Source organism: Bos grunniens, chromosome 11 (assembly GCF_055505025.1).
Source record: "Bos grunniens cultivar Pamir isolate PY7600 chromosome 11, Bosgru_T2T1.0, whole genome shotgun sequence".
Classification (NCBI taxonomy): domain Eukaryota; kingdom Metazoa; phylum Chordata; class Mammalia; order Artiodactyla; family Bovidae; genus Bos; species Bos grunniens.
The window spans coordinates 5,692,657-5,718,253 of record NC_141175.1 but is presented as its reverse complement, the minus strand read 5'-3'; the positions used below and the strand labels follow the sequence as shown (position 1 = coordinate 5,718,253).

General features: G+C 43.7%; 1 protein-coding gene across 10 annotated transcripts in view; it reads right to left on the bottom strand.

Annotated features, from left to right (window-relative positions):
- The window catches only part of MED27 (mediator complex subunit 27), a 217,747-nt gene that overhangs the window by 100,556 nt on the left and 91,594 nt on the right, over nucleotides 1-25,597 (bottom strand). The window contains exon 4 of one of the 10 annotated variants that reach the window (XM_086324445.1): nucleotides 23,140-23,324. The exons of 8 other annotated variants lie outside the window; for them this stretch is intronic. In XM_086324445.1, coding sequence (XP_086180571.1) covers nucleotides 23,321-23,324 — 4 coding nt within the window. In that variant the 3' untranslated portion in view covers nucleotides 23,140-23,320. Of the gene's footprint in view, nucleotides 1-23,139; nucleotides 23,325-25,240; nucleotides 25,543-25,597 lie in introns of those variants that run through there. One more of the 10 variants, XM_086324443.1, reaches the window with a different exon arrangement.

The following is a 25,597-nucleotide window of genomic DNA, read 5'->3' as shown; positions in this document are numbered from 1 at the left end:
CAGGTGAGTGACAAGTGAGAGGAGACTGCACGGCCCTCCACACTCTCACTTTAAAAACAATTCCTACACTGGCAATTACTGTCTTCTGCCCAAGCAGCACTGTGGGTCTAGTACAGATGACTTCTACTTGGATTTGTTCACAAACCTAAAGGCTTCACATATAAGAGGTCTGAACCATTGAATACTTATTTAGATACTTTTGGAGGAATGAATACTACAACGATCTGTCCTTTTAGAACAAGTCCTCAATACAAAACAGTATCGTAACAGGCGTTAAGTCATTCCTCTGTCATATACTGATTCTCAGAAATGCTGCACTGAGAACAGAGGAGAGAAAGTCAAGAAGGATGCCTGTGCACTCAAGGGAGAAAGAACAGAAGTACCCACCAGGTAGCAAAGAACAGTGAACTCCAGCAATAAGCTCCTCAAAAGCCAGACCCTCCTCCTGAGGGTGCCGAAGTCTCAGGTGACACATCCATGTCACCTCTGCGGTGAGTCCTCCTCAGCGCACGGCACTGGGCGCTGTAGACACAGAGGGCTCAGAGCATGAATAAGTGCGATCTTTGACTTTAACGGCCCTCCTCCCCTGAATGCTTCAAGTCCCTGAGCTGAATGCAGAGAGGCTCAACTCAGAGCAATGCTCCAGAGGACACAGGTCAAGAAAACCCCGGTTGACATCGTGGGAAGAACTGCTGTACCACAAAAGCAACAGCCTGGGCGCTGGGCACCTTCCCGAGTCTGTGCCATCCACTCTACTCAGAAAATCAGGAACAAAGTAAGCACCAACATACAAAGAGGAGAAGTAGGAAACATATGATGCAATTGGGGCAAGTTTACAGGAGAAACGTGAAAGAAATGGGTCACCTCCCAGTCACTAAGTAAAGAGGGGCTGTGGGCACAAACGTGAAGGCCAAGAGGATGAGCTGGATACCGTCTATCAAGAAGCAAGGGGGCCACAGTGTCTAAAATGTTCCAGATCTTTATCAGGAAAAGAATAAACAGCTGCATTAGTCCAAATAAAAGTGGGGCATTAAGAACACATACTGCATTGTTGTGAAGCATTTTAAAATGACAAAATTAAGCCTAAATGTATGAAGTAAGAATGTTCAAACATGAGTAATCTAGTATCCACCTGTAAAGGAATTTTAAGAACAGCATGTCATAACAGAATCAACCAGCAAGAATTTAGAAACAAACCTCACAGCTTAAAAAAATTGGGAAGTTTTTCCAAAGATGACATACAGATGGCCAAGAGGCACACGAAAAGATGCTCAACATCACTGTCATTAGGGAAATGCAAATCAAAACCATAGTAAGATACCATCTATCAGAATGGCTATTATAAAAAAGACAACACATAACAAGTGTTCATGAAGATGTGGAGAAAAAGGAAGCTTGCTACGCTGCTGCTGAGGATGTGAACTGGTGCAGCCGCTGTGGAAAACCGTGCGGAGGGCCCTCAAACTCTCAAGAGAGGACGACCACAGGGCCCGCCAATGCCGCGCCTGCGCATCCAGCCAGAGAAAACGAAAACACTCATTAGAAAAGGTTTCTGTATTCCTATGTTCGCGCCAGCATAGTTAACAACAGCCAAAATAGGGAAGCAACTGCTCAAGAATAGATGAGTGGATTAAAAGGATATTGTATGTACATCCACACACACGCATGCGCACACGCACGTGCATGCGCACATGCACACATAGAGGAGTATCCGCCATAAAAAAGAAAAGAAAGGAAAAAGAAATCTTGCCATTAGGGACAACATGGATGAACCTAGAGGGTATTATGCTAAATGATTTCCTTATCTGAAGAGTCTAAGAAAAAGAAAAAAAAAAAACAAATGGACAAATAAAAAACAAAAACAAGAGTTATAGATACAGAAAAAAACAGGCAGTTGCCAGAGGGGAGAGTGGTGGGAGGAGGAGAGAGGTGAGGGAGACGAAGATACACAAACTTCCAGCTGTGAAATAACTGCGTCACAGGTTTGAAATGTACAGTGTGGAGAGCATCTTTTTATGGTAAACATTCTGCAACTAGAACTACAGTGGGGATCATTTTGAAATGTATAGAAACATCAAATCACTATGCTGCGTAAGAGGAACTAATGGTGCTACAGATCAATTATAGGTCAAAAATAAACTTATAGAAAAAGAGATCAGATTTGTGGTTACCAGAGCAGGGGGCTGGGGACAGAGAATTGGATGAAGGTGGTCAAAGGGTACGAACTTCCAGTTATAATATTATGGACGTAGTGTAGAACATGACAAATATAATTAACATGGCTGTATGTTATATATATGAAAGTTGTTAAAAGAGTAAATCCTGAGAGTTCTCATCACAAGGAAAAAAATTTTTTTCTCTTTCCTTAATTTTGTATCTATATGAGATGATGGATGTTCACTAAACTTACTGCGATAATCACTGCATGGTGTGTGTAAGTCAAATCACACCTGTACACCTTATGCTGTACACCTTAAACTTACAAAATGCTGTATGTCAGTTACATCTCAATAAAACAGGGAAAGAAAAAGATTACAAATTTTTTTCCAAAACTAATGATATATTTTTCTATATTAAAATGCATGGAAAGTTAATTACTACTGCAGAAATGATTTAATGAATCAGCAACAACCTTCATGGGAGTTCCCTGGTGGTCCAGTGGTTCAGACTCGGCACCGTCACTACCAGGGCCCAGGTTCAATCCCTGGCTGGGGAACTAAGATTCCACAAGTTATGTGGCAGAAAAAAAAAACAAAAAAACCAAAATAAAACAAAAAACAAAACTTCAAACACTCAAATGCTCAGACCAAGAAGATAACTAACATTAATCACAAACCACCTTCCTCTCATCAGTTTCTACCTGGAAAAATCCCAAGCTCTATCTCTGTACTTTCTTGCTTCTGTAATGATCTGTTCACTCCCTCTTTCTTTCTCCTGTCAGAAATCATCCCCCGTGGTAGGGTAAATCCTAATTAGTCTGACTCTAATGGGCCCCTGGGCAGTGACCTAGATGCCAGGGGGCATTTGTGTGACCTGTGACCTTTCAGCCAATGAGACTTGTGGTGAAATCAGCTGCAGGGCTTCTGGGGAAGGTCCCCTTTTTCCTAACAGGAGGTGCCAGAATAGGCAGGCCCACCTCCATCGCTCCTTCACCTTGTCTGCAGCTGTCTTGCACCCGTGAAGGGAGACAGCCATGGATAAGGTCAACAGGCTGAGAAGGCAGTCTGGAAGGATGATATCCACCCGCTAGTGAATTAGTATTTCACTGGATTCCAAGATACATTCTTCCCCCACATTTAATTATCTGTCAAATCAGATGTCTTTTATTCAGTAGTATGTCATAGTTTAACTGGCAGAGATGATTCTCTTTCAGTGGAATGTAAAATGAGGGTACATCTTACCATTGGTGACATCCTAGATTTGATTAAATATGGTGCACCACAAGTGGGCTCCCCAAGGGGTGCCTGTCAATGCAGGAGATGCAAGAGACTTAGGTTTGATCCCTGGGCCGGGAAGATCTCCTGGAGGAGGAAATGGTAACCCATTCCACTATTTTTGCCTGGAAAATCCCATGGACAGAGTAGCCTGGCGGGTTACAGTCCATGGGGCCACAAAGAGTCGGACATGAAAATACGTGAGCAAATATGCACACAGACCACAGTACACTCCCCAGAGCTACTCCATCTCAGAACCTTTCATAACGAACTGTCCTGTGATAAACAGACTGTCCTACTGCTTAAGTTAGTTCACTGGCGTTTCCGATACTTGTGGAGAAGGTACCAGGTGTAACTGATGTACAGCTGTCCCTTTGTAGCCAGAGGGCCGGTTCTAGGATTTCCTCAGACACCAAAATCTGCAGGTGCTCAAATCTCTGATGTAAAATGCTGCAGTATCTGCACACAACCTCCTCGCATCCTCCTGTATACTTTAAACCATCTCCTAGATTACTTAATACCTAATACAATATAAATGCTATGTAAATAGTTGGAAATACAATGTAAACGTTAGGTTTGCTTCAGGGAACTTTCTAGGATTTTTTTTTTTCTCCTCTGAATATTTCCAGTCCCCAGTTGGTTGAATCTGCAGATGCAGAGGGCCTACCTTACAGATCAAACAGGAACGACCTGGGGCTCCTGGGTGGTACCGAGTCCATACACTGATTTCCATTCTTTTCCACCTGTACTACCACTAGGCTAGCTTGTTAACCATCCCATTTAATCAGGATGTGTGATTATCTCTAACCATGTAGACAAGGTTTTGTTTTTATTTTTTACAGTGAGGAAGGGGCCTTAGAAGTTGTCAAATTTAATTATCTCATTTAAAAAGTGAGAAAACTCAGGCCCAAAAGGAAGTGACCTGTCCAAAGACACAGGGCCTGTCAATGACAGAATCTGAGAGTGCTGACTGTGATCCAGGCTGCCTGGCACACCCACTGGGGCCTGCTGTGCCCACATGCCCAAAGGTGTCGTGCAGAAGAATGGCGGTTGACCCAAGCGGTGTTTTACTGTAAATTCTCGTCCAAGTTCATCCCGGGCTTCTCACCGCGTCAACTGCGTTACCATGACCATCCTCCATCTGTCCCTACACTGGTTGCTTCCTCAAGGCTGCTTTTCTACTATCTTGCCTGTTTTCCATCAGTTCAGAAGGGCACCTAGATTTTTTTAAAGACCAGCCAGGGAGAACTGTGCAATTCAGGTATAAAAACTTTGGTGAGAGGGGGTGATCAATGGGACCTAAGTGATTTTCTGTCTGAGATGCTTAGTTCTGAGTTTAACTCTCATCTATTTTCATGCTGACCTTTAAGCCAATGTAAAAAGCCATAAAAAGAAACTTAATTACTTTGCAGTCATTCCTAAAACTTGTTTTGGTTACTGTTTTATTTTTTATCCTTTAAATATGTGAGCTGGAGAAGGTTTGCTGAATACTCAAGTTTTTGTAGTATGTTGGAGCCTCCATTTTTCAAAAGGAACGTGTTGCCCATTTTGAACGATGGGCACTGAATAAATGGCAGGTTAGTATCACACCTCTACTATGAGAGGTTCACCTAATTTTTAGTATTGTAAGCAGTCACCCCTCTGTGTTACAAAGAGTACATAGGAATGCAGTTAGTGGCCCATCCAGACCACGTCATTTTTCCTTTAAGCTTGCTGGTCAACCCCACTGCTTATTATTTCCTCCAACAGACAGTGGGCAGAAGCAAAGACAAGTTTTGCTACATGCTAGTGCTGCAGCAGAGAGTGGGACTCACGAGGGTGGTCGTGTCCCAGGTCTCAGGCTAGTCGCTGGGACTGGCTGCCAACTGTGGGCTCCTGGCTTCGCACAAGAAAGAAAGAACCACAGTAAAGTAAAACCAGGCTTATTGAGGGAGATGCACATTTCATAGAATGTGGTACGTCTCAGAAAGTGAGAGCAGCCCTGGGAGAAACACTCCAGACTGTGAGCCATCTCAGAAGGTGAGAGACCCAGAAATATGGGGTGGTCAGCTCTCATTGGCTGGGTGATTTCATAGCTAATGAGTGGGAGGATTATTCCAACTATTTGGGGGAAAGGGTGGAGATTTTCAGGAATGGGGTCGTTGCCCACTTTTTGACCTTTTATCTTTGACAGCCTTGGAACTGTCATGGTGCCTGTAGGTGTGCCATTTAGCCTAAGCTAATGTATTATCACGAGCATTAATGAGGTTCAAGGTCTAGTGGAAGTGGATCTGCCTGCCGCCCTGGATCTAGCTGATTCTAACCAGTCTGTGTCAAGTCCTCGATAGCTGTCATTCTTTGAAACGTCGTGTCCTGCCCCCTTCCTGTCTCACTAGAACACCAAGGAAAGAATGAAAGAGAAGAAAGGAAACCAAAATGACTACAAGAAAGTGCAAGCTTGATAAAAAAAATCCTGAGTTCTCATCCAGTTGCTGATTCTAAAAGATCGAGCAAATATTTCTTTGTTATCGTTGTTCAGTCACTAAGTCTGCTTGATTCTTTGTGACCCCATAGCCTGCAGCACGCCAGGCTTCCCTGTCCCTCACTATCTCCCAGAGTTCAATCAAACTCATGTCCATTGAGGTGATGATGCCATCCAACCATCTCATCCTCTGTCACTCCCTTCTCCTTCTGCCCTCCATCTTTCCCAGCATCAGGGACTTGGTTTCAGTTTAAAAAGTAGCTGTGTCTAGAGTCATTCATTTTTAAACCAACGTTTACCATATCCTGAACGATTACAAGCACTGGGGCCACAAAGATGAACATGGTGCAATCCCTGCCCTCAGAGTTCACAGTATAGAAAGGCAAGGAGAAACACTGACACGGAAAAATGGACACGATAAGGAATCACACAGACAAGAAACATGGCGAGATGACGAGGATATAGATGTCTTTGGAATCAACTGGGCGCAATGGACAGGAATTCACTAAAACTAAAGGAAAACAGGGCATTCATTGGCAGGACACCGAGATGTCTCTTGCAGACCCAGGTAACAGGAAAGCTGCCAGTGCTCCAAGTGAGAAGGCCTAGGAACTGAGGGGCTGCTAAGGATCTAGGCAGCATCTCCATCTCTCTGTCTCAGGGCCAACAACCACCCCACTCAGCAAGGTCTGTGATGGAAGAGCAGGGTGTAAGGTCGGCAGCTCCTCTAGGAAGGGGCGTGAGGGCTGAGCAATCGGCGCAGGCAATAACTGTCACACCCAGGAGACAGAGGTTCTATAAGAACCTGAGTGATATCATAGAGAGGAGTTAAAAGAGATCTTAGAACTGTATTTGTTCAACTTCTCTTAGTCAGAAGTGAAGAACTGGGGGTAAATTCAAGTCTTGTGGGCTCAAGGTCACCAGCTAAATTCAAAGAGCTCAGAAAGGACCAGCTTCTGGTCTCTCACTCCGCCCAGGAACGTAACCACACCCCTGCTCTAAAACGCTAGGACCCCAGAGATTCAGTTATTTCCCTATTATCCTAATCAGTTGATAAGTTATGAGCTTAAAATCAAAGGCTGAGAGAGTGGGGGGGGCGGGGGGGGGGGAGACAAAAATGAAGATAGACATTGGGCAGGGGGGATATTAGGTTATTTTAATACTGGGATAAGTGACAGGATTAATCCCAGGTTCCTGAATACTAGTCCTGAAACCAACTGTGAACAAATGTTATCACTAATTCAACCTCCCATTACTGACAAGCCTTGCCAATGAATTAAAACCAATCCTGCTGGGAAAAAGGAGGCAATCTAGGCAAGTGAGAAAAGCAATACCTTCAAAGTCTGTTTTCTTCCTTGATAAGCTGAACTTTTGACCAATTTGCCTCATCCCTTGCTTTAAGAAAAAATCTGTAAATACAAACTTGACAGTGATTATGGAAATAGCTACCAAAAGACATCCAACCAAATAACAAATGAGCACAGCAATAAACTAAGGTGGTTATGAATGTATCCACAATGCTATTATCTAATCAGGAAAGACTGGAAAACAGATCATTATGCTTTAAGAACACTGTAATTATAAGAGAGACCTTCCCCTTTTTGCTCTCCCAAACCCCAATCACAACACAGTCATTTCAAGACTCAACTTGCAGGAGCTCCATTAAACAGGAAAAGCACTAATTGGGACTCCAGCAGCAGCTGTACTACTTTGATGTCAGTTGCAAGGATGAACTTGAGCAGAATTCTTTATGGCCCTGCCAAGCCAGAGTCAGGAAGGTTGTTAACCCTTAGGCCGCTCGTTATTCCATTACGGTTTCTGAGCCCCTACTCGGAAGCTGCTTCTGCAGGAACGTCTCTCACGTGATACACCCTCTGACAGGGGTCTCTGCTTTGCGACGGTCACACAGCAGTCAGGTGGCAACTGAGTAAGTCTGTCCAGTACGGAAGCAACAGCTCTAGGACCCAAGGCAGTCAGGTCAAAGCCTGGCTTCTTGGAAGGACTGAACTGAAAGCTGGAAAACGTGGTCTCCATTCGCCCTGGCTGCTGTAGCCTTACACAGTCTTTCTGGGTCTTATTTTCCTTGACTGTAAAAGTGAGTTGGTCAGGTACTGGGATGGACGGTGCTGGTGGCTGTATGACAATGCACACGTACTTAACACCAATCAACGGTGCACTTAAAACTGGTTAGGGTGATAAACTTTAGTTTATGTGTATTTTATCACAATTTTTAAAAAGGAGAAAGATAAAAAAAATAGTAATTTGGTTCAGATAATTGCTAAGGCGTGTTTCAAATCCTTAAAAACCACAATCAGGGCCATGTGATTTATCCAACCCACCCGTATAGGTTCTCGGGTGGTGCTCTGCTGCTGGCCTCTGAAGAAGGCCTCACCCCTCTCTGGGAGCTTCGTACTGGGCTCCTGTGGGGATTCTGGAACCCACTCCACCCTTCAGCTCCCCAAGAGTTAGGGCCGTTCTAGGCCACAGGAAGGACCTAAGCCGTCTCAAAAATGAACGTTCCTAACAAAAAATGTTAAATTTTAATTTAAAAATAATTTAAAAAATAGGTGAATTGGTCATTATTGAAGGATGCTAGAGAATCAACTTTATTTTGAAAACAAATGAATACATGGAAATCAAATATTTACTCTGCCTCTTATATAAGCTGCACCAGTCTATCTTGGGGTCAGAAAAATCACCTGGAGAAGGAAATGGCAACCCACTCCAGTATTCTTGCCTGGAAAATTACATGGACAGAGAAGCCTGGCAGGCTACGGTTCACGGGGCCAGAGAGTCATACACGACTGAGCAATTGAGCACACGTGAACACATGTGCTAACTAAACAGTTGATACGGCAGAGGCTGTCTTTACAGAAGCATTCCAGCCAACAGATGAACAGGAACGATGGCATTAATATATCACCTCTCTGTGTCCTAATGAATCTGGACACGAAACACAAACAGCTGGTGACGTCATCAAGAGAGAGAGAGAGACAACCCCACATTTTGTGCCTCCTGACAGAAGACAAGGCCATAGATGAAGCAGCCTTAACAAGCAAGTCAAACACGGCTGACCAAGCTTCTTGATCCAAGTGCCAATTTATACAGTACATAGAGGAGATAGATACATATATTGTCTATACAGATATTATACAGAGGATAGACAGACATGATCAAGGAAACCACGGGGACTCAGCCAGCCAAATCCAGACCTCGGAAAACTAGAGGATAAACAACCTGGTTTCTTCAACACCAGCGACAAAATTGTGAGGAGGAAGGAAGGAAGGAGAGGACGGAGAAAGAACTGCACACTGAAACACACACAAAAGACACATCAGCCAATCACAAGATGTGGATTTTATGTGGCTCCCAATTCAGATGAACTGTTAAACGACAACAGCAAAATCTGTGACATTTAGGAAACAACTGGAAATTTGGACACTGACCGGACGCTGGGAGTTACAGAACTATTCTTACTTTTATTTTAAATAAGACAACAGGTTTGTTGTTTTTTTAAGACTTTATGTATCTCTATACTTTGAAGATACATACTATGGAGAAAATGATATGTCTTAGATTGCTTCAAAGTAATACGAGGCTGCTGGAGTTACACTTGAGTTAATTACAATTACCTCTACTTTTGTGTATGTTCGAAATTCTCCATTAAAAAGTTAAAAAAAAAATAACACTAACAAAATTATTGGGGAAGAATTGGTAGAGGACAGATAATTTTCAGGGCAGTGGAAATATTCTGTGTGATACTATAATAGCAGCCACATGTCATTATACATTTGTCAAAACCCACAGGATATACAACCCCGAGACTGAACTCTTTATAAACTATGGATTTGGGGTGATAATGAGGTGTCAGTCTAGTTTCTTCCATTCTAACAAACACACCAGTCTGGAGGGGGACAGGAAGTGTGTGGGAACTCTCTATACTTATTGCTCAGTTTTGCTGTGAACCTAACACTGCTATGAGAGAATTCAGTTGATTAAAATAATAATAATGATAAAAGACTGTTTCAGGCCCAGTTCTACGTGGCCCTCAGAACCCACAGTACTAGCCTGCACTGGGGCTCAAATGGGCTGCTCTTTAGAACAATCACGGGTCTGAACGAGCCACCTCAAGGGGGCCCAGCATTCAGCTTTTAATTTTATATATAAAGAACTTCCAGCAAAGAAAACTCTATTGCTTTTAAGATAACTAGATCATCTCTACCCTTTCCGCTCACAATCCATGCACACCACAAAACCCTAAAATTTATGGCTTTGTGGTATGCACAGATTGTTTATATCACAAAACCCTAAAAATCACGTCAAAGAGCCCTACACACAGAAATGAATTACAATCCTAAGCTCTACATGCACTGGATCACTGAGCAACAGCGATGCGGTGACAATTCGGGGCGTGAGCCTGAACGGGAGAATGATGCCTGCAGAGGTGACGGCTGTCACCAGCGTCACTTGCCTATTCTGTCTCCCTCCCACCCAGGCCTTGGGCCTCAGGAGCTCCCCTGAGTGTCCTCTGGCTCTCCGGTGGCGGAGGCCTGGAGGCTGTGGCCACCCAATCTAGGTCAAACAATGGGACCCAGCACCTTCCTTTCTGCCCCGTCGTTTTAAAGAATGACCAACCAATGAATTAAGACAGATAAGATCCAGGGCATCTTGGGAATCTCTGGTTTTAAACAGATTAGGAAGTTTAACCAATGCTTGTGTATCTTCCTTCCTGCATTATAGGCATACAATAAATATGAGGAGATATTTGGTTTATTCAATTGTGTTACTTACTTGCTACTAACGTGTAAAAACCGTTCTTTTAACACCCCTGGATTTTAGTATTGAAACAAGATCAATACTTGTGGGCTTCCTGCTATCTGCTACCCACCACCCCCCGCCCCCGCCCAGTGCCTGGGATGCAGCAGTTACTCAATGAAGAAAGAAGCAGAGCTTTGGTAAGTGAAGCCTGCGTATCAAGTGACACCCCCAGGAAACACAACTTCCTCAGTGGCCCAGCCCCTTATCCCAGAATACTCCTCACCTTCAAACAGGGTTCTCTGCACTAGACCCTGCTACCTACGTCCTTGCAGAGTAACACCTGGCCCTAGAAGACAGAGGGACGGAAGAATGGATAGACAGACCATAAAATCTACCCCACCCACAGGATTCTCTAGGATCCTTTTTCTCAGAACCTTAAGCTACTGGGTCTGCCCAAATTGACATTTCAACTTTTTATTGAAAACATAATAAAGCTATATGGATCTCCATTTCAGAATCCCAGCTCAAACTGTAACTATTTCTTTACATGACTTTTGGTCTGCAAATTGTACAAACACATCACTAACAAGAAAATCGCTGTTTCTTGTGGAGAGGCAGATGTACAAAACGGCCTTTAACAAGTGGGCAGAGGGGAGGGGAGAGGAGAGAAATCGAGCTGCTGCCTAACAAGAGCCACAGAACAAAACTGCTTTTGAAATGAACCAGCCACCTAAATCATTAAATATCAAATGCTGGACCAGGCAAAAATTTCCTCTCATTCAGAGGCACACCTGATTCTGACCCCCAAACACAGACTACTGCAATCAGCAGAAGACTGCGCCGATTAAGAGATTCTAGCGTTCGCGAGAGCTGGAAAGAGCCTGGCGGCACCAGCTCCCCTTTCACAGTAAGCCATTTCATGTGTCGACACTGTGTCTTTCCATAAAACAAACGGGACCTTAGGGCAAAAAGGTAAGGGGTACAAAATAATACATCACTCTTCACTTACCAAGAAGAGTCTGACAGGAGACAGTTCTGCTTCCCAATTAATTCCTAAAAATCAGTGCACAATATTCAATCATTTTGTGAATTTTGCTCTTCTTGGAAACTCTCTTGAAAATGGGTTTTGACTGTTTGGTGGAAAAGCTGTATAGAAACATGAGCCTGCCTGGTCCCATTGTTTCAAAGAGGCACAAGAGATGCTGAGCTTTAACTAGTTCACTGCTGTTAAGGAGAACCTTCTTAGTTCAATGAATTCTGACACTTCTTGCAGGAGACAGCATTCAGCAAAGACACAATTTAATTCCTTGTTAGTGGGAGAAACGGTTCAATGGAGCAGATTAGGAAATAAAACCCTAGAGGAAGAGTTTCAGTCACCTAAATTGTTTGACAGAATCTGCACATTTTAAAAGCAAGGATTAAATCCCAGGTTTTCATCAGAAGTCAGCATAGGTTTTTGGGGGTTTTTTTTTGTTTGTTTGTTTGTTTTTTGGTGCTATTATAAATGGAATTGTTTTGTTTTCTGGTTGTTAATTGCTAGTTTATAGAAATACAACTGATTTGTATTGATTTTATACCCTGAGACTTTGCTGAATTTGTTTATGAGCTCTAATTGCTATTAACAAGTGACCCTTGCTCTAGTCCATACTTTCTTTCATCTGGATTTAACTGCTGAAGAAACCAAGCAGCTGGGACTTGCCCAAGGTTCTACTGCCTCTTACAGCTGAGCTTTTGCTCAGTTCAGCACTCCAGCTCACCCTCTGAAATGAACTCGGTTCTTCCCAGTGTAATATACACACACAAATTCCAGTGAGTCCCCTCTACAAAGCCTCCTGTCCCTCCTGCCAACCTCCCTGTCTCCACCTCCTGATTGCCTTCTCTGAACCATCACCACGAGCCCAGCTGGACTCCTACCCCGACACTGGCCCTCAGCTCTGACTGCCTGCTTGCAGAGAGACCTCTCAATAAATGAAATCACCAAACCCTTTATTCGCACCCTCCTATCTGGAGAAGAGAACCACTGGGGGCATCCACCACCTCTGTTCCCCCTGCCCTGATCCTGGCGACCCTGGTCCCCAGTGAGAGAGTGCTGGTCCCAGGCCTCCCAGAGCTCTGCACACATGGTCTGAGCAAGGTCAGACCCTTTGCTTACAACACACCTTCCAGGAAAGCAGGCAAATTCAGAATGCAAGCCAGAAATATTTTAGGGGTTCCCCCTCCCTGGAATCTGATTTTCATGCTCACAGAAAGGCAGCCCCAAAGGTGGGACTCCAATCTCCAGATTGGAGAAGCTCTAGCCTAGCTTTCTTCATCAAGAGCTAAATCTGGACATGGTATCATTTCTCAAAGCAGCAGGGCTCCTAATTGTGACAAAGAACACCACTGAAATTGTTACCCAAAATATAAATGATTTCAGAGCTGTTGGCGAGGACTCACATTTTGTGACTGTATGAAACTTAATTTCACACCTTGTATAAACAGTTGCTCATTCACAGCAATTGTTGCAAGTTCTAAGGAAAACCACTATTTGTTTTAGCTAAATTACAATAAATCACATGCTTCTGATTTCTGCACAGGGTGATAGCTAAAGACGTTTTCCCTCAAAACTGCAATAAGACGAGTGTAAGCTCCATGGAGCCTGGGCCCATGTGCTGAAATGAAACGAAAATACCGTCTCCAATCATGAAGAAGTCAAACACATAAGAAAATGCACAGATGATCCCAAATGCCTTTCTCCCCAGTCTGTTTATTTTAAAATGTGGCCATTTGTGAGAAACACGCCTAACTCATGCACACAGCACAGCTCTTCTTCCATCGACTCCTCCAAGGAGAAGAAATGACTAGTTCCAAAGAGGGGGACCAGAGGGGGCTCACAGGATTTACAACCACCTGGGTGGCTAAGGCTGGTCTGCAGACACAATGGCAGGAAGGCGATTCACCATCTTGACCCAACCACACAGTAAGGCTACAGCATGAAAGGGCGGGCTATGGTCGGCCGTGTGGGCCCAGGATCATCGCTCTACCACCCGGAGGCAGCAAAGGGAGCTCGGAGGCGGGGCACGATGCCGGGCAAGGAATTAGCAGGCTTTCAGACAAGAACGGGCCTCCGATTTCCAATCACATCCGACCACGGATCTGTTTTCTTCCCACTTTATTTTGAAGTGGTAGGGAAGGTGAGAAAAGGGACTCCAATCAGGAGGAAAGCATGTGCAGAAAAGCGGTATCACGCTTGGACGTGCACGTGCTGGGGCAGGAGCAGCAGTGGCAGTGGGCGCGGTGCATGTGCTGTGCACTTCCTGTGTCCTTCCACACGCAGTAGTCGGCTGCGCTGATGGCCCCGGTGGAGCACTGTCATGCACACCCTTGTTCTGGCCAGTCCCTTCTCCTTAAGTCTCAGCTGATTCTGGTACTTGCTTCAGCTCACAAAATGTGGCTGTACTTCAGTATAACTCAGTCTCCTCTTACTGCCTCAAGCATGTCACACTTTAGAAGGAAAAGTTTAAGATGTGTATACAGAATTTAGATGTATCAGCCAACCTGCCAAGTAAACTTTCTCATTTCCTAATCATCCTGCAAACCTTTCCCTCACTAAATAGTTACTGTTAACTGCCTGGGAATATTCTCCTTTTACTTCAGCCATAGTTTCTATTTCAAAGGCTGCCTGTATTACTTTACAAAATTGGCTTTGACTTTGGTGTGAGACAAATATACGGAAGTTTATTACTACATTAAACCTAGCCTTCCCTTCCAGTCATTAACAATGAATATTTTTAGCATCTAAAAATGTGCATCTCAGACAGATATGTAAATATTTAGCACCATCCTTTTGAGACTGTTAAGCTTTCATTTTCAATCACGGAGGGTATGTAAGTGTTTTCATTAATAGTCTAATTATATCATATATTTTCACTCTGTACAATATTTTGCTTCTATATTTGAAATAATTGAATTCATTTGTGCTAATAAATGTTCTAAATGGACATTTTAATAATTGAAATCAGCACATATTGTAGATCTATAAAACAAGAACGAATGTTTATGTTACACAAAGGCAGAACTGCCCACAAGCAGCAGCTTGGCTCAAGGTCACATATCAGTTTAAATTCCGTATGTTGCTCCAACTGACTCTACCCTATCTGGGGCCATTTCTTATCTCTAAGTTTCACCAATAAGACCCGCCATCTTCACTTGCTGTTCTGTTCCAGGTCCCCACTTGTCCTCACAGCCTTATAGTGATGCTCCCCATTCTTTGTACTGCTCTGCCTGGAGCCCTTTCCCCTCAGAGGCCCACAGGCCTAACCCTCTTCTTCCATGCGCTCGAATGTAACCAGCTCCAGGGTCTCCCCTCACCATTCCTTTCAGGTCAGCTCTCTCAGCTCTTCTGACACTGTATATTCCTTATTTACTACAGTAACTTCCTTCCACACACTCTGCTAGAATGTAGACTCCAGGAGGGGAGGAAAGTTGTTGATAGAAGTATTCTGAGCACCTAGAACCATATGTACACATACATCTACACACATACATATACCAGGTTGGCCAAAAAGTCTGCTTGGATTTTTTTAAGATCTTACTGAAAAACTCAAACGAATTTGTTGGCCAATCCAAGAGGTGGCATTCAGTAGCTATCTGTTTAATCAGGAATGACTTCTCTGCCAGGTACCGTTCTAGACTATGGCAGTGAACAAGACAAACATGGTCCCTCTTGCACAGAGATTTCAGCCCAATAATTAAAAATTTTAAAAAAAATCCAAAATAATACACCAGTAAGTGGAAATGGCAATGGCAACCCACTTCAGTACTCTTGCCTGGAAAATCCCATGGACGGAGGAGCCTGGTGGGCTGCAGTCCATGGGGTCGCAAAGAGTCGGATACGACTGTCTTCACTTTCACTTTTCACTTTCATGCATTGGAGAAGGAAATGGTAACCCACTCCAGTGTTCTTGCCTGGAGAATCCCAGGGATGGGGGAGCCTGGTGGGCCGCCGTCTATGGGGTCACACAGAGTCGGACACGACTGAAGCGACTTAGCAGCAGCAGTGGCACACCAGTAAGAGGACAGCTGATGGTCATGAGTCTTACAGAGATAATTAAAAGCTAGTATGAGAGAATGATGGGAGAAGCTACTTTCGACTGCAGTCAGGGAAGGCCTCTCTGAGGTGACATTTCAGCTAAAAAACTGCACAAAAAGGAGAGAGCAGACTCTTGCACATGCTCCTTTGACTTCCTATCGTCCAGTACACCATGGGCTAGGGCAGGCACAGCCCCCACTTACGCTTGGGCTCTGCTCCTCCTGGCACTTCCTGCCTCTGTACAGTCAGCACTTCGGCCCCAGGTTTACCTGTCATGGCCTCACTCTGGACTGTACACTCTGTCGTTTCGACATTTCCCTCTGCAGCCATTTAGGCCATGTGCCTTGAACTCAACTTCTCTGGTATTTCTATCACACACCTACTTTTCTCTTACTTAGAAATGCAGGATCTATCTTTGTCCAATATTCCTTGAATGCTATGTATGGTAGGATTTTGGTTTGGGGGACAATCTGATGAGACTTTTTAATAGGTGTTTATTCTATTGGGTATTTATTAATAATACAGATGTGCAGTCTAAAACTGGCCATCTTATTTTGTGTTTTTACCTATTAACATTTTGGTTTTTTAAAAAACCTCTTGTCACATGGATTGTCTTTTTGTTGTCTTGGGGGTTTATACTGCATTTTCTTTCTTTTTTTTTTTTTTTTGCCCTCGAGGGTTTTCTAATTTTACATCATACACTTAAACCTCTATTTCTTGATGTTTAGACATATTTCTGGCTCCCAAATAAGATGAGAAAACATGCCTACCAAATTTGATTCTATTTGCTCTGTGAATGTTTTTACATCCCCATGTTTTATAACATTTACCTTCTGATATATAATTAGTCTTGACAATGATATGGCCTTGATTATACATTCAAAACGAGCGATCATTTTGCCATTATTCACCAGAAAGTAAACATTTATACTCCCTGTGCCTAGAACACCACTTGAACACAAGAGGCAGTTGATACACATTTGCTGACAATGAATGGACTTGGCTGATCCCGACTCACTGCATGTTGTCACTGAGGAGGTATTTAAAGAAAGGCTCATGGGCTTTTCCCAGAGTCCATGCTTTATTCCGCACTCCTCTCCCCGCCTCCCCCCCCCCCCTTTTTTAAAAAGAACACTGCTACCACCACTTTCTTAAAAAAAATTATTTTATTTACTTACTCGACTGTGCTGGTCTTATTGCGGCATGTAAGATCTTAGTTCCCCGACCAGGGATTGAACCCAGGCCCCCTGCACTGGGAGCATAGAGTCCTAACCACTGGACCACCAGGGAAGTCCCAACAGTGCTGTCCTTCTATATAACAACACTTGGCTGAATTCTTGGGTCAAACTTTCCATCCAAATTCTGTGGTACACTCTCCTGGCATTGAATGAATGCTGTAGAAAAGAGCCTGAGAGAACGATTCCTGTGAAGTGTGATACTTTCCCTGGACACTGGTTTTCAAGGAGGTTAAGGCCCTTCCTTGGATTGACTGGTGCATCTTTTGCTAATTTCAACTTCTTGTTTGTTTCTTTCATTAAGTGTCATGAGTAGAGGCCTGGTGGAGTGACCAGAAATTTGGGCAGTTTTTGAAACAGGGAATAAGCAAAGGCAGAGAGATGAGACTGAGCAGAGAGAAGCGTGAACAAGCACCCCATCGGTCACACAGGACACACGTGTCCCGAACTCGCTCAGAGAGGAAGGCACTCCGTTTGGGAGCGGGGCAGGTGGGGTGGCGGGGTGTGGACAGGCAGGGGCCAGAGCGCTTTTCCTTCACTACAACAGGCCCTGTCTTCCAGAAAGCACTCCCCACCCCTGCAAATCACGCCTGACAGTGCACTAGATCAAGATGCCTTCCTGATGACGTTAAGTCAGTCTTTCAGGTATTTCAAAGGCATTCGTATTTTCTTGCAAATTTACTCAATTTTCTATCCCCTCTTGCTTTCTGTTTACATTATCCCAACTGTCAGGAGGACAGTATTTTGACACAGTAACAAGCAATTAAAATTGTTCTGGGCAGTCATGAAGAATTATGCATGAAATTGGTCCTCTTCCTACTGGAAGAAGTATCAGAAGTGGTGGTGGTTTAGCTGCTAAGTCTGGCCCGACTTTTTGTGACCCCAAGGACAGCTACAGCCCATGGGATTTCCCAGCCAAGAATACTGGAGTGGGTTGTCATTTTCTCCTCCAGGGGATATTCCTGGCCCAGGGATCGAACCAGGGTCTCCTGCATTGCAGGAGGATTCTTTACCGACTGAGCCATCTGGATTCTGCTGAGGCAAGAGAAAGCAGTCAGCTAGGATTCAGGACTGGGGTGTGTGTGTGGAGGGGTAGGGGTAGTGGAATTAGCTCTGGCTCCACTCTCATCCTATGTAAATGACAGAGGTCCCAGTTAGACCATGAGAGTACATGCTGAAGTCCTGGGCAGCGAAAACTACTGGAAAATGTCAGAGTTTGTATCTCTTAAGACATGGACTGAATCAGCTGACTTTTAGATTTACATTTTTTTAAAAAATGAGCCAGGAAAATTATTTCTATAAACACAGTCATAAAGTAAAACAAAATCATGGTATTAAAGGGGAAAAAATGAGCTCTTTTTCCTTTTTTAAAAATTCTCTAGCATGATTACTCAGATTTTTTAATTTAAAAAAAAGTGACAGTTGGATACGCTTGTTTACACAGGAATAGTCATTAATGGATCAACTGAGATTTGTCCATTAAAGAAGCTATTAACTTTGCATTCTAGCTCTGAACAAGGATATTCAGAAATGAGGGGCGATGAGAACGGTGCTGGGTTTCCTCATGTTCATTATCTCATTCAAACTTCACAGCAAACTCCACAACAACTGTGAACGTTGTCATCCCTGTTTTGATAAATGGTAACAAGTGTTATCATCCCTATTTTGTGGGTGAAGAAACCAAGGCTACAGTAATTATATAAGTAGCTGGTGAACATCAGAAAAAAGGATTTATAACACTTTGAAAACATTCCGTTTATTTAGACTTCACTACGATTGAGTTTCCTCTTAACAAAATCATGAAGCAAAGGAACTGGTGTGGTTCTAATATTTTACCTGGGAACTTCCCTCTCAGGACAAGAACAAGGAGCCCGGAATTTTTTCCCTTGACCTTTCACCCCATAAAAATGTGTCTTCAGAGGCCTCAGCAGTGGGTCCTATGGCTGCTAGCCACAATCTATTATTGCTCCTTTGTAGATTTTGTGGTTAAACATACATAACACAAATTTACCATTTCCAAGTATACAGTTTGATGGCATTAAGTACCTGCGTAAGGTTGTGCAGCTAGCTATACAATTTTTAACTTATCATGGAAATGTTTGAATATATCCAAAAGGAGAGAGAACCATATAATAAACTCAGCCAGCTCTAGCAATTACCCATCCTATTTTACTTATCCGCCCTCTACATAACCATACTTTAAAAAATAGAGGAACACAAATTCATTATCAATTCACCTACAATCTACTGTAGTATGACAGAGTTGTACTTTAACACCCACCACTAGGAAGCAACATATTCATCTTTACAGTAATTGAACCAGGAGCTCCCTAATCAAAATACTGTTATGGACCACCCACTAGTTAAAAGCCACCTTCACCAGCACCCAATCAGGCCCCGGTCTGCCCACAAACCAGGCAGCTCACCATCTCTCCCGTTCCCAGAGAGTCAGCTCCATCGCCAACTTCCCTGAGGCGGCCCTTCTCCAACACACCACCTCATGTTTCCTCCTCACACCGCCTCTGTAAGTACCTGAATGGGCGCTCTCCTTCCCAGGGTACATTGCAGCCCATGGATACATTGTAACAGGCACCTATGGCACATCTCCAACAAGGCAGGGATGCTCTGAGGAGTCGAGGCCTCTGGAACCTTCCTGCTCTGATGGGTGTCTTCTGCTTTGTCCATGGGCCTCTTTCTGATCTACCCCGAGGCTGCCTGACCTGTGGTCCTGAAATTGCACGCAAGTTTCTACTGCTCCCAAGACTACAATTTCCATGAGACCAGGGATCTTGTTTGATTAGGCATCCCAGATCCCTTGTGCCTAGAAGAGTACCCGATCCCACCAATATTTATCGAGCATCCCATACATTTTCCAAATGTGGGGGATGTCTCTGATACAAAAAAAATATCCAGACCCTCCAGTCTAGTCCTTTTGGATCTATGCCTTGGTCAAACGGCCCACCTGGTCATTGGTTAAAGCATGACCTCTGAGAGGGTGTGGTCTCCTGGGTCACCCTGAACCCCATGTGCTGCAGTCTGAAAGTCAGTCCTGCCTCGGTCTCAGGTTCTGACTACAGGGAGGATTTCCGTTAGAGGAGGGGACCTGGCCAAATCTCACCTCCCAGAGGACTACAGCTCACAGTAATCTCATGAAGGACTGTCTGTACAAATTATCTGGGACAGAGACTATCATGATATTCTCTGTTCTGCCTCTGAACATAATTTCGTCCTTCAGTCCGATTGCAAGCTCCTCATAGTCAAGGGCACATGACTCTGTGCACTAATCAGACACAGGGTGGAAAATCCAGAAACAGGCGTGGTCAATTAATTACTCCAGGCCACTGGCATTACAGGGGCAGGGAACAATGGGAAATGTGGAGGTGTGCTGAAGAGTAGAGCAACCAAGAAAGTGTTGTCTTTCAAATCATAAACCAGAGGCACTGAAAGAGCCTCTTTCCCTTCCAAGACAACTTGGGACAGTTTTTCACCTACTCAAATATCTTTATGGCAGACATACAAAACAACAGATGCTTGCTATACAGAAGTACAGTTGCATTTCAAAAAATGCAGGTGCCATCAGAGACCTAACTCTGCACCTGTGGAGAGCGAGCTGCGATACCACCAGACACCACAGCTCAGAACTTCCGTCGTAAAGCAGAGCTATTAATTCCACATTCTCTAATGAGCCAGGAATCCCTTACCGAACAGACAGAACAATCTAATTTTATTAGTTGCTGTAGAAATCCAAAACAATCTAACTCCCTACTGGAAGCAAGACAAATACCTTTGACTTATCCCTGCCCAAAGCCCACAAAGATGTGAATCAAACTCAATAAGGGTAACGGGCAAATCTCTGCTGAGCTCTGTACATGATCTGTCCTCTTATAAAGCCAGGTGCTAGTGACTTAACTTCCTCTTTTACCACAACACACTTAAATATTCAGTTCAGTTCAGTCACTCAGTCATGACTTTGCGACCCCATGGATTGTAGCACATCAGGCTTCTCTGTCCATCACCAACTCCCAAAGCTTGCTTAAACTCATGTCCATCTGTCATCCCCTTCTCCTCCAGCATCAGAGTCTTTTCCAGTGAGTCAGTTCTTTGCATCAGGTGGCCAAAGTATTGGAGTTTCAGCTTCAGCATCAGTCCTTCCAATGAATATTCAGGACTGATTTCCTTTAGGAGGGACTGGTTTGATCACCTAGCAGTCCAAGGGACTCTAAAGAGTCCTCTCCAACACCACAGTTTAAAAGCATCAATACATGACTGCTGGAAAAACCATAGCTTTGACTAGACGGGAAATGTGTTGGCAAAGTAATGTCTCTGCTTTTTAATACGCTGTCTAGGATGGTCATAGCTTTTCTTCCAAGGAGCAAGTGTCTTTTCATTTCACGGCTGCAGTCACCATCTGCAGTGATTTTGGAGCCAAAGAAAATAAAATCTGTTACTGTTTCCACTGTTTCTCCCTTATTTGCCATGAAGTGATGGGACTGAATGTCATGATCTTAGTTTTTAGAATGTTGAGCTTTAAGTCAGCTTTTTCACTCTCCTCTTTCACTTTCGTCAAGAGGCTCTTCAGTTCCTCTTCACTTTCTGCCATAAGGGTGGAGTCATCTGCCTATCTGAGGTTATTGGTATTTCTGCCAGCAATCTTGATTCCAGCTTGTGCTTTAACCAGCCTGGCATTTCACATGATGTACTCCGCATAGAAATTAAATAACCAGGATGACAATATACAGCCTTGATGTACTCCCTTCCCAATATGGAACCAGCCTGTTGTTCCTTGTCTAATTCCTTGTCTGTTCCCTGTTGCTTCTTGACCTGCATACAGATTTCTCAGGAGGCAGTAAGGTGGTCTGGTATTCCCGTCTTTTGAACAATTTTCCACAGTTTGTTGTGATCCACACAGTCAAAGGCTTCGGTGTAGTCAATAAAGCAGAAATAGATGCTTTTCTGGGACTCTCTTGCTTTTTCAATGATCCAAAGGATGGTGGCAATTTGCTCTCATGTTTCTTTGCCTTTTCTAAATCCAGCTGAACATCTGGAGGTTCTCAGTTCACTGTTGGAAGGCTGGCTTGGAGAATTTTGAGCATTACTTTGCTAGCGTGTGAGATGAGTGCAACTGTGCAGTATGAGCATTCTTTGGCATTGCCTTTCTTTGGGATTGGAATGAACACTGACCTTTTCCAGTCCTGTGGCCACTACTGAGTTTTACAAATCTGCTGACATATTGAATGAAGCACTTTCACAGCATCATCTTTTAGGATTTGAAATAGCTCACTGGAATTCCATCACCTCCTCTAGCTTTGTTTGTAGGAATGCTCCCTAAGGCCCACTTGACTTCACATTCCAGGATGTCTGGCTCTAGGTCAGTGATCACACCAGCACTGTTATCTGGGTCATGAAGATCATTTTTGTATTGTTCTGTGTATTCTTGCCACCTCTTAATATCTTCTGCTTCTATTAGGTCCATACCATTTCTGTTCTTTATTGTGCCCATCATTGCATGAAATGTTCCCTCGGTATCTCTAATTTTCTTGAAGAGATCTCTAGTCTTTTCCATTCTGTTGTTTTCCTCTATTTCTTTGCATTGATCACTGAAGGCGGCTTTCTTATCTCTCCTTGCTAGTCTTTGGAACTCTGCATTCAAGTGGGTGTATCTTTCCTTTTCTCCTTTGCTTTTTGCTTCTCTTCTTTTCACAGCTATTTGTAAGGCCTCCCCAGACACCCATTTTGCTTTTTTGCATTTCTTCTTCTTGGGGATGGTCTTGATTCCTGTCTCCTATACAATGTCACGAACCTCATTCCATAGTTCATCAGGCACTCTATGAGATCTAGTCCCTTAAATCTATTTCTCACTTCCACTGTATAATCATAAGGGATTTGATTTAGGTCACACGTGAATGGTCTAGTGGTTTTCCCTACTTCCTTCAATTTAAGTCTGAATTTGGCAATAAGGACTTCATGATCTGAGCCACAGTCAGCTCCCGGTCTTGTTTTTGCAGACTGTATAGAGCTTTTCCATCTTCGGCTGCAAAGAATATAATCAGTCTGATTTTGGTGTTGGCCATCTGGTGATGTCTATGTGTAGAGTCTTCTCTTGTGTTGTTGGAAGAGGGCGTTTGCTATGACACTTAAATATAAGTCAATCATTTTCAAAATAAAACACACAACATAAACTACATAAAACAGGATTTAATTTTTCTCTGTAGGTTCAGAATGGAACTCACACTTCCCAGTGTCTTGGGTTAATTTAAATCAGGACATTTACAAAACAAGGCTGTTAGCAGAGCTTTTGGTAAGTTCCTCTGGTGACCTCTCCTGACCTTTTCTTGTTCTTCATTGGCCAGTTCCTATGATGTCATCTGGAAAGAAAGCAATGTCCCTGTGTGTACACTGTGTGTGATGTGTGTATCTGCACGGAACAGAAAACACACAAGCCGACAAGGAGACACCATTTCAGAGAGTTTAAAGTGATGACAAAATCCGGAAAGGAAGACCTGTTTCTGTTTGCATCACCAGGAACAGTGATGACAGACTCTTTTGCTTTGGGAATCTTTACCTCATAGGACGTGGATATGCAAAATGGCTGCTTGCAAGCAGGGATAAAAATCTACAAAATTCCAGTGCATTAATACTGTATCTCTTCTACTGCTGTCTCTTAAGAGAAAGGCATGTATTCCTACAGAGGATAACTCTTCAGAGCCTACCTCCTCCACGAAGCCTTCTTCACTGCCCCTCACTAGAACTCTTGGCCCATAATATTCATTTTGTATGTACTACTAGCATCTAAGTCACAACACTTACCACAGTAAATAGCCAACAAGCATTTACAGAGCGATACTGTCCTGTTGGCCCATTAGTATTATCTCCATTAACCAATGAGAAAACCAACGGTGAGAGAGGTTAATTCAGAAGCCCAGAGGCATACAGGTAGTTAACGGGAGATCCAGGCTTGTTCAAACCCAAGCAAATGGACTCTGGAAGCTACTTTTTTCAGCCTGTACTTCCTCGTTTATGTCTCACATGCACCATGTTCTAAATCCCCTTGGCTATAAACATCTAGGAACAAGGGTTCTCTCTGTTCCCAGAGTCTACCACCATGCCTTATATACGTCTGCTGATTAATAAACAGCACAGCAGTTTAACATCATTTGGTATTCATTAAAAAACAAAACAGTCAAGCTTTCCCCTTGCAAACCCTTATTTACCACGTTGAAAGGTTATACAGGAATGCCTCGTTTTATTGCGCTTTGCTTCACTGAGCTTTGCAGATACTGCATTTTCACAAATTGAAGGTTTGGGCAACCCTGTGTTGTCAGATGATGGTTAGCATTTTTTAACAAGAAAGTTAGGTGTTTTTTAAATTTTTTTGGCTGTGCCATGAAGTTTGCAGAATCTTAGATCCTCAGCCAGGAATCAAACCCAGGCTCCAGTACTGAAAGCACCAAGTCCTAACCACTGAAATACCAGGGAATTTTCAATAAAGTATTTTTAAGGCTTAAAGCTCAACATTCAGAAAACTAAGATCATGGCATCTGGTCCCATCACCTCATGGGAAATAGATGGGGAAACAGTGTAAACAGTGTCAGACTTTATTTTTTGGGGCTCCAAAATCACTGCAGATGGTGACTGCAGCCATGACATTAAAAGACGCTTACTCCTTGGAAGGAAAGTTATGTCCAACCTAGACAGCATATTAAAAAGCAGAGACATTATTTTGCCAACAAAGGTCCATCTAGTCAAGGCTATGGTTTTTCCAGTGGTCATGTACGGATGTGAGAGTTGGACTGTGAAGAAAGCTGAGCGCTGAAGAATTGATGCTTTTGTTGGAGAAGACTCTTGAGAGTCCCTTGGACTGCAAGGAGATCCAACCAGTTCATCCCAAAGGAGATCAGTCCTGGGTGTTCATTGGAAGGACTGATGCTAAAGCTGAAACTCCAATACTTTGGCCACCTCATGCCAAGACTCATTGGAAAAGACTCTGATGCTGGGAGGGATTGGGGGCAAGAGGAGAAGGGGACGACAGAGGATGAGATGGCTGGACGGCATCACTGACTCGATGGACATGAATCTGAGTAAACTCCAGGAGTTGGTGATGGATAGGGAGGCCTAGGGTGCTGTGATTCTTGGGGCTGCAAAGAGTTGGACACGACTGAGTGACTGAACTGAAATAAGGTATGCACATTGTTTTTTTAGACATAATGTTATTGCACTTAAGAGACTACACTATGTGTAAATGTAACTTTTATATGAACTGGGAAACCAAAAACACATGTGGTTTACTTGTGATACTCACTTTATTGGGGTTGTCCGGAACCAAACCTCTGACTCTCCAAGGTATGCTCGTGCAAAGAAGATTCTGGGTCCTGGCCATACAGCAACAGTCTCATGGCTAAGGAAGATTAAGGCAGACAGGGGCCACACCTCTCAGCTGCCCTTTGGGAAGGCCTGGCTGCCGGGCTGTGGGCATCACAGTCAGCCTCCAGTAGTCCACTCATTCTGGGTCAGTGTCAGCTATAGAGAGCCACTGTTCCGCATTAACACCAGTTCCCAGAGACCTACAGCTTCATCGCTCTCTCCCTGTTAAAAATAGAGGTGCGTGAGGGCCAGGAAGTAGATGGAGCCCGAGCCCAGG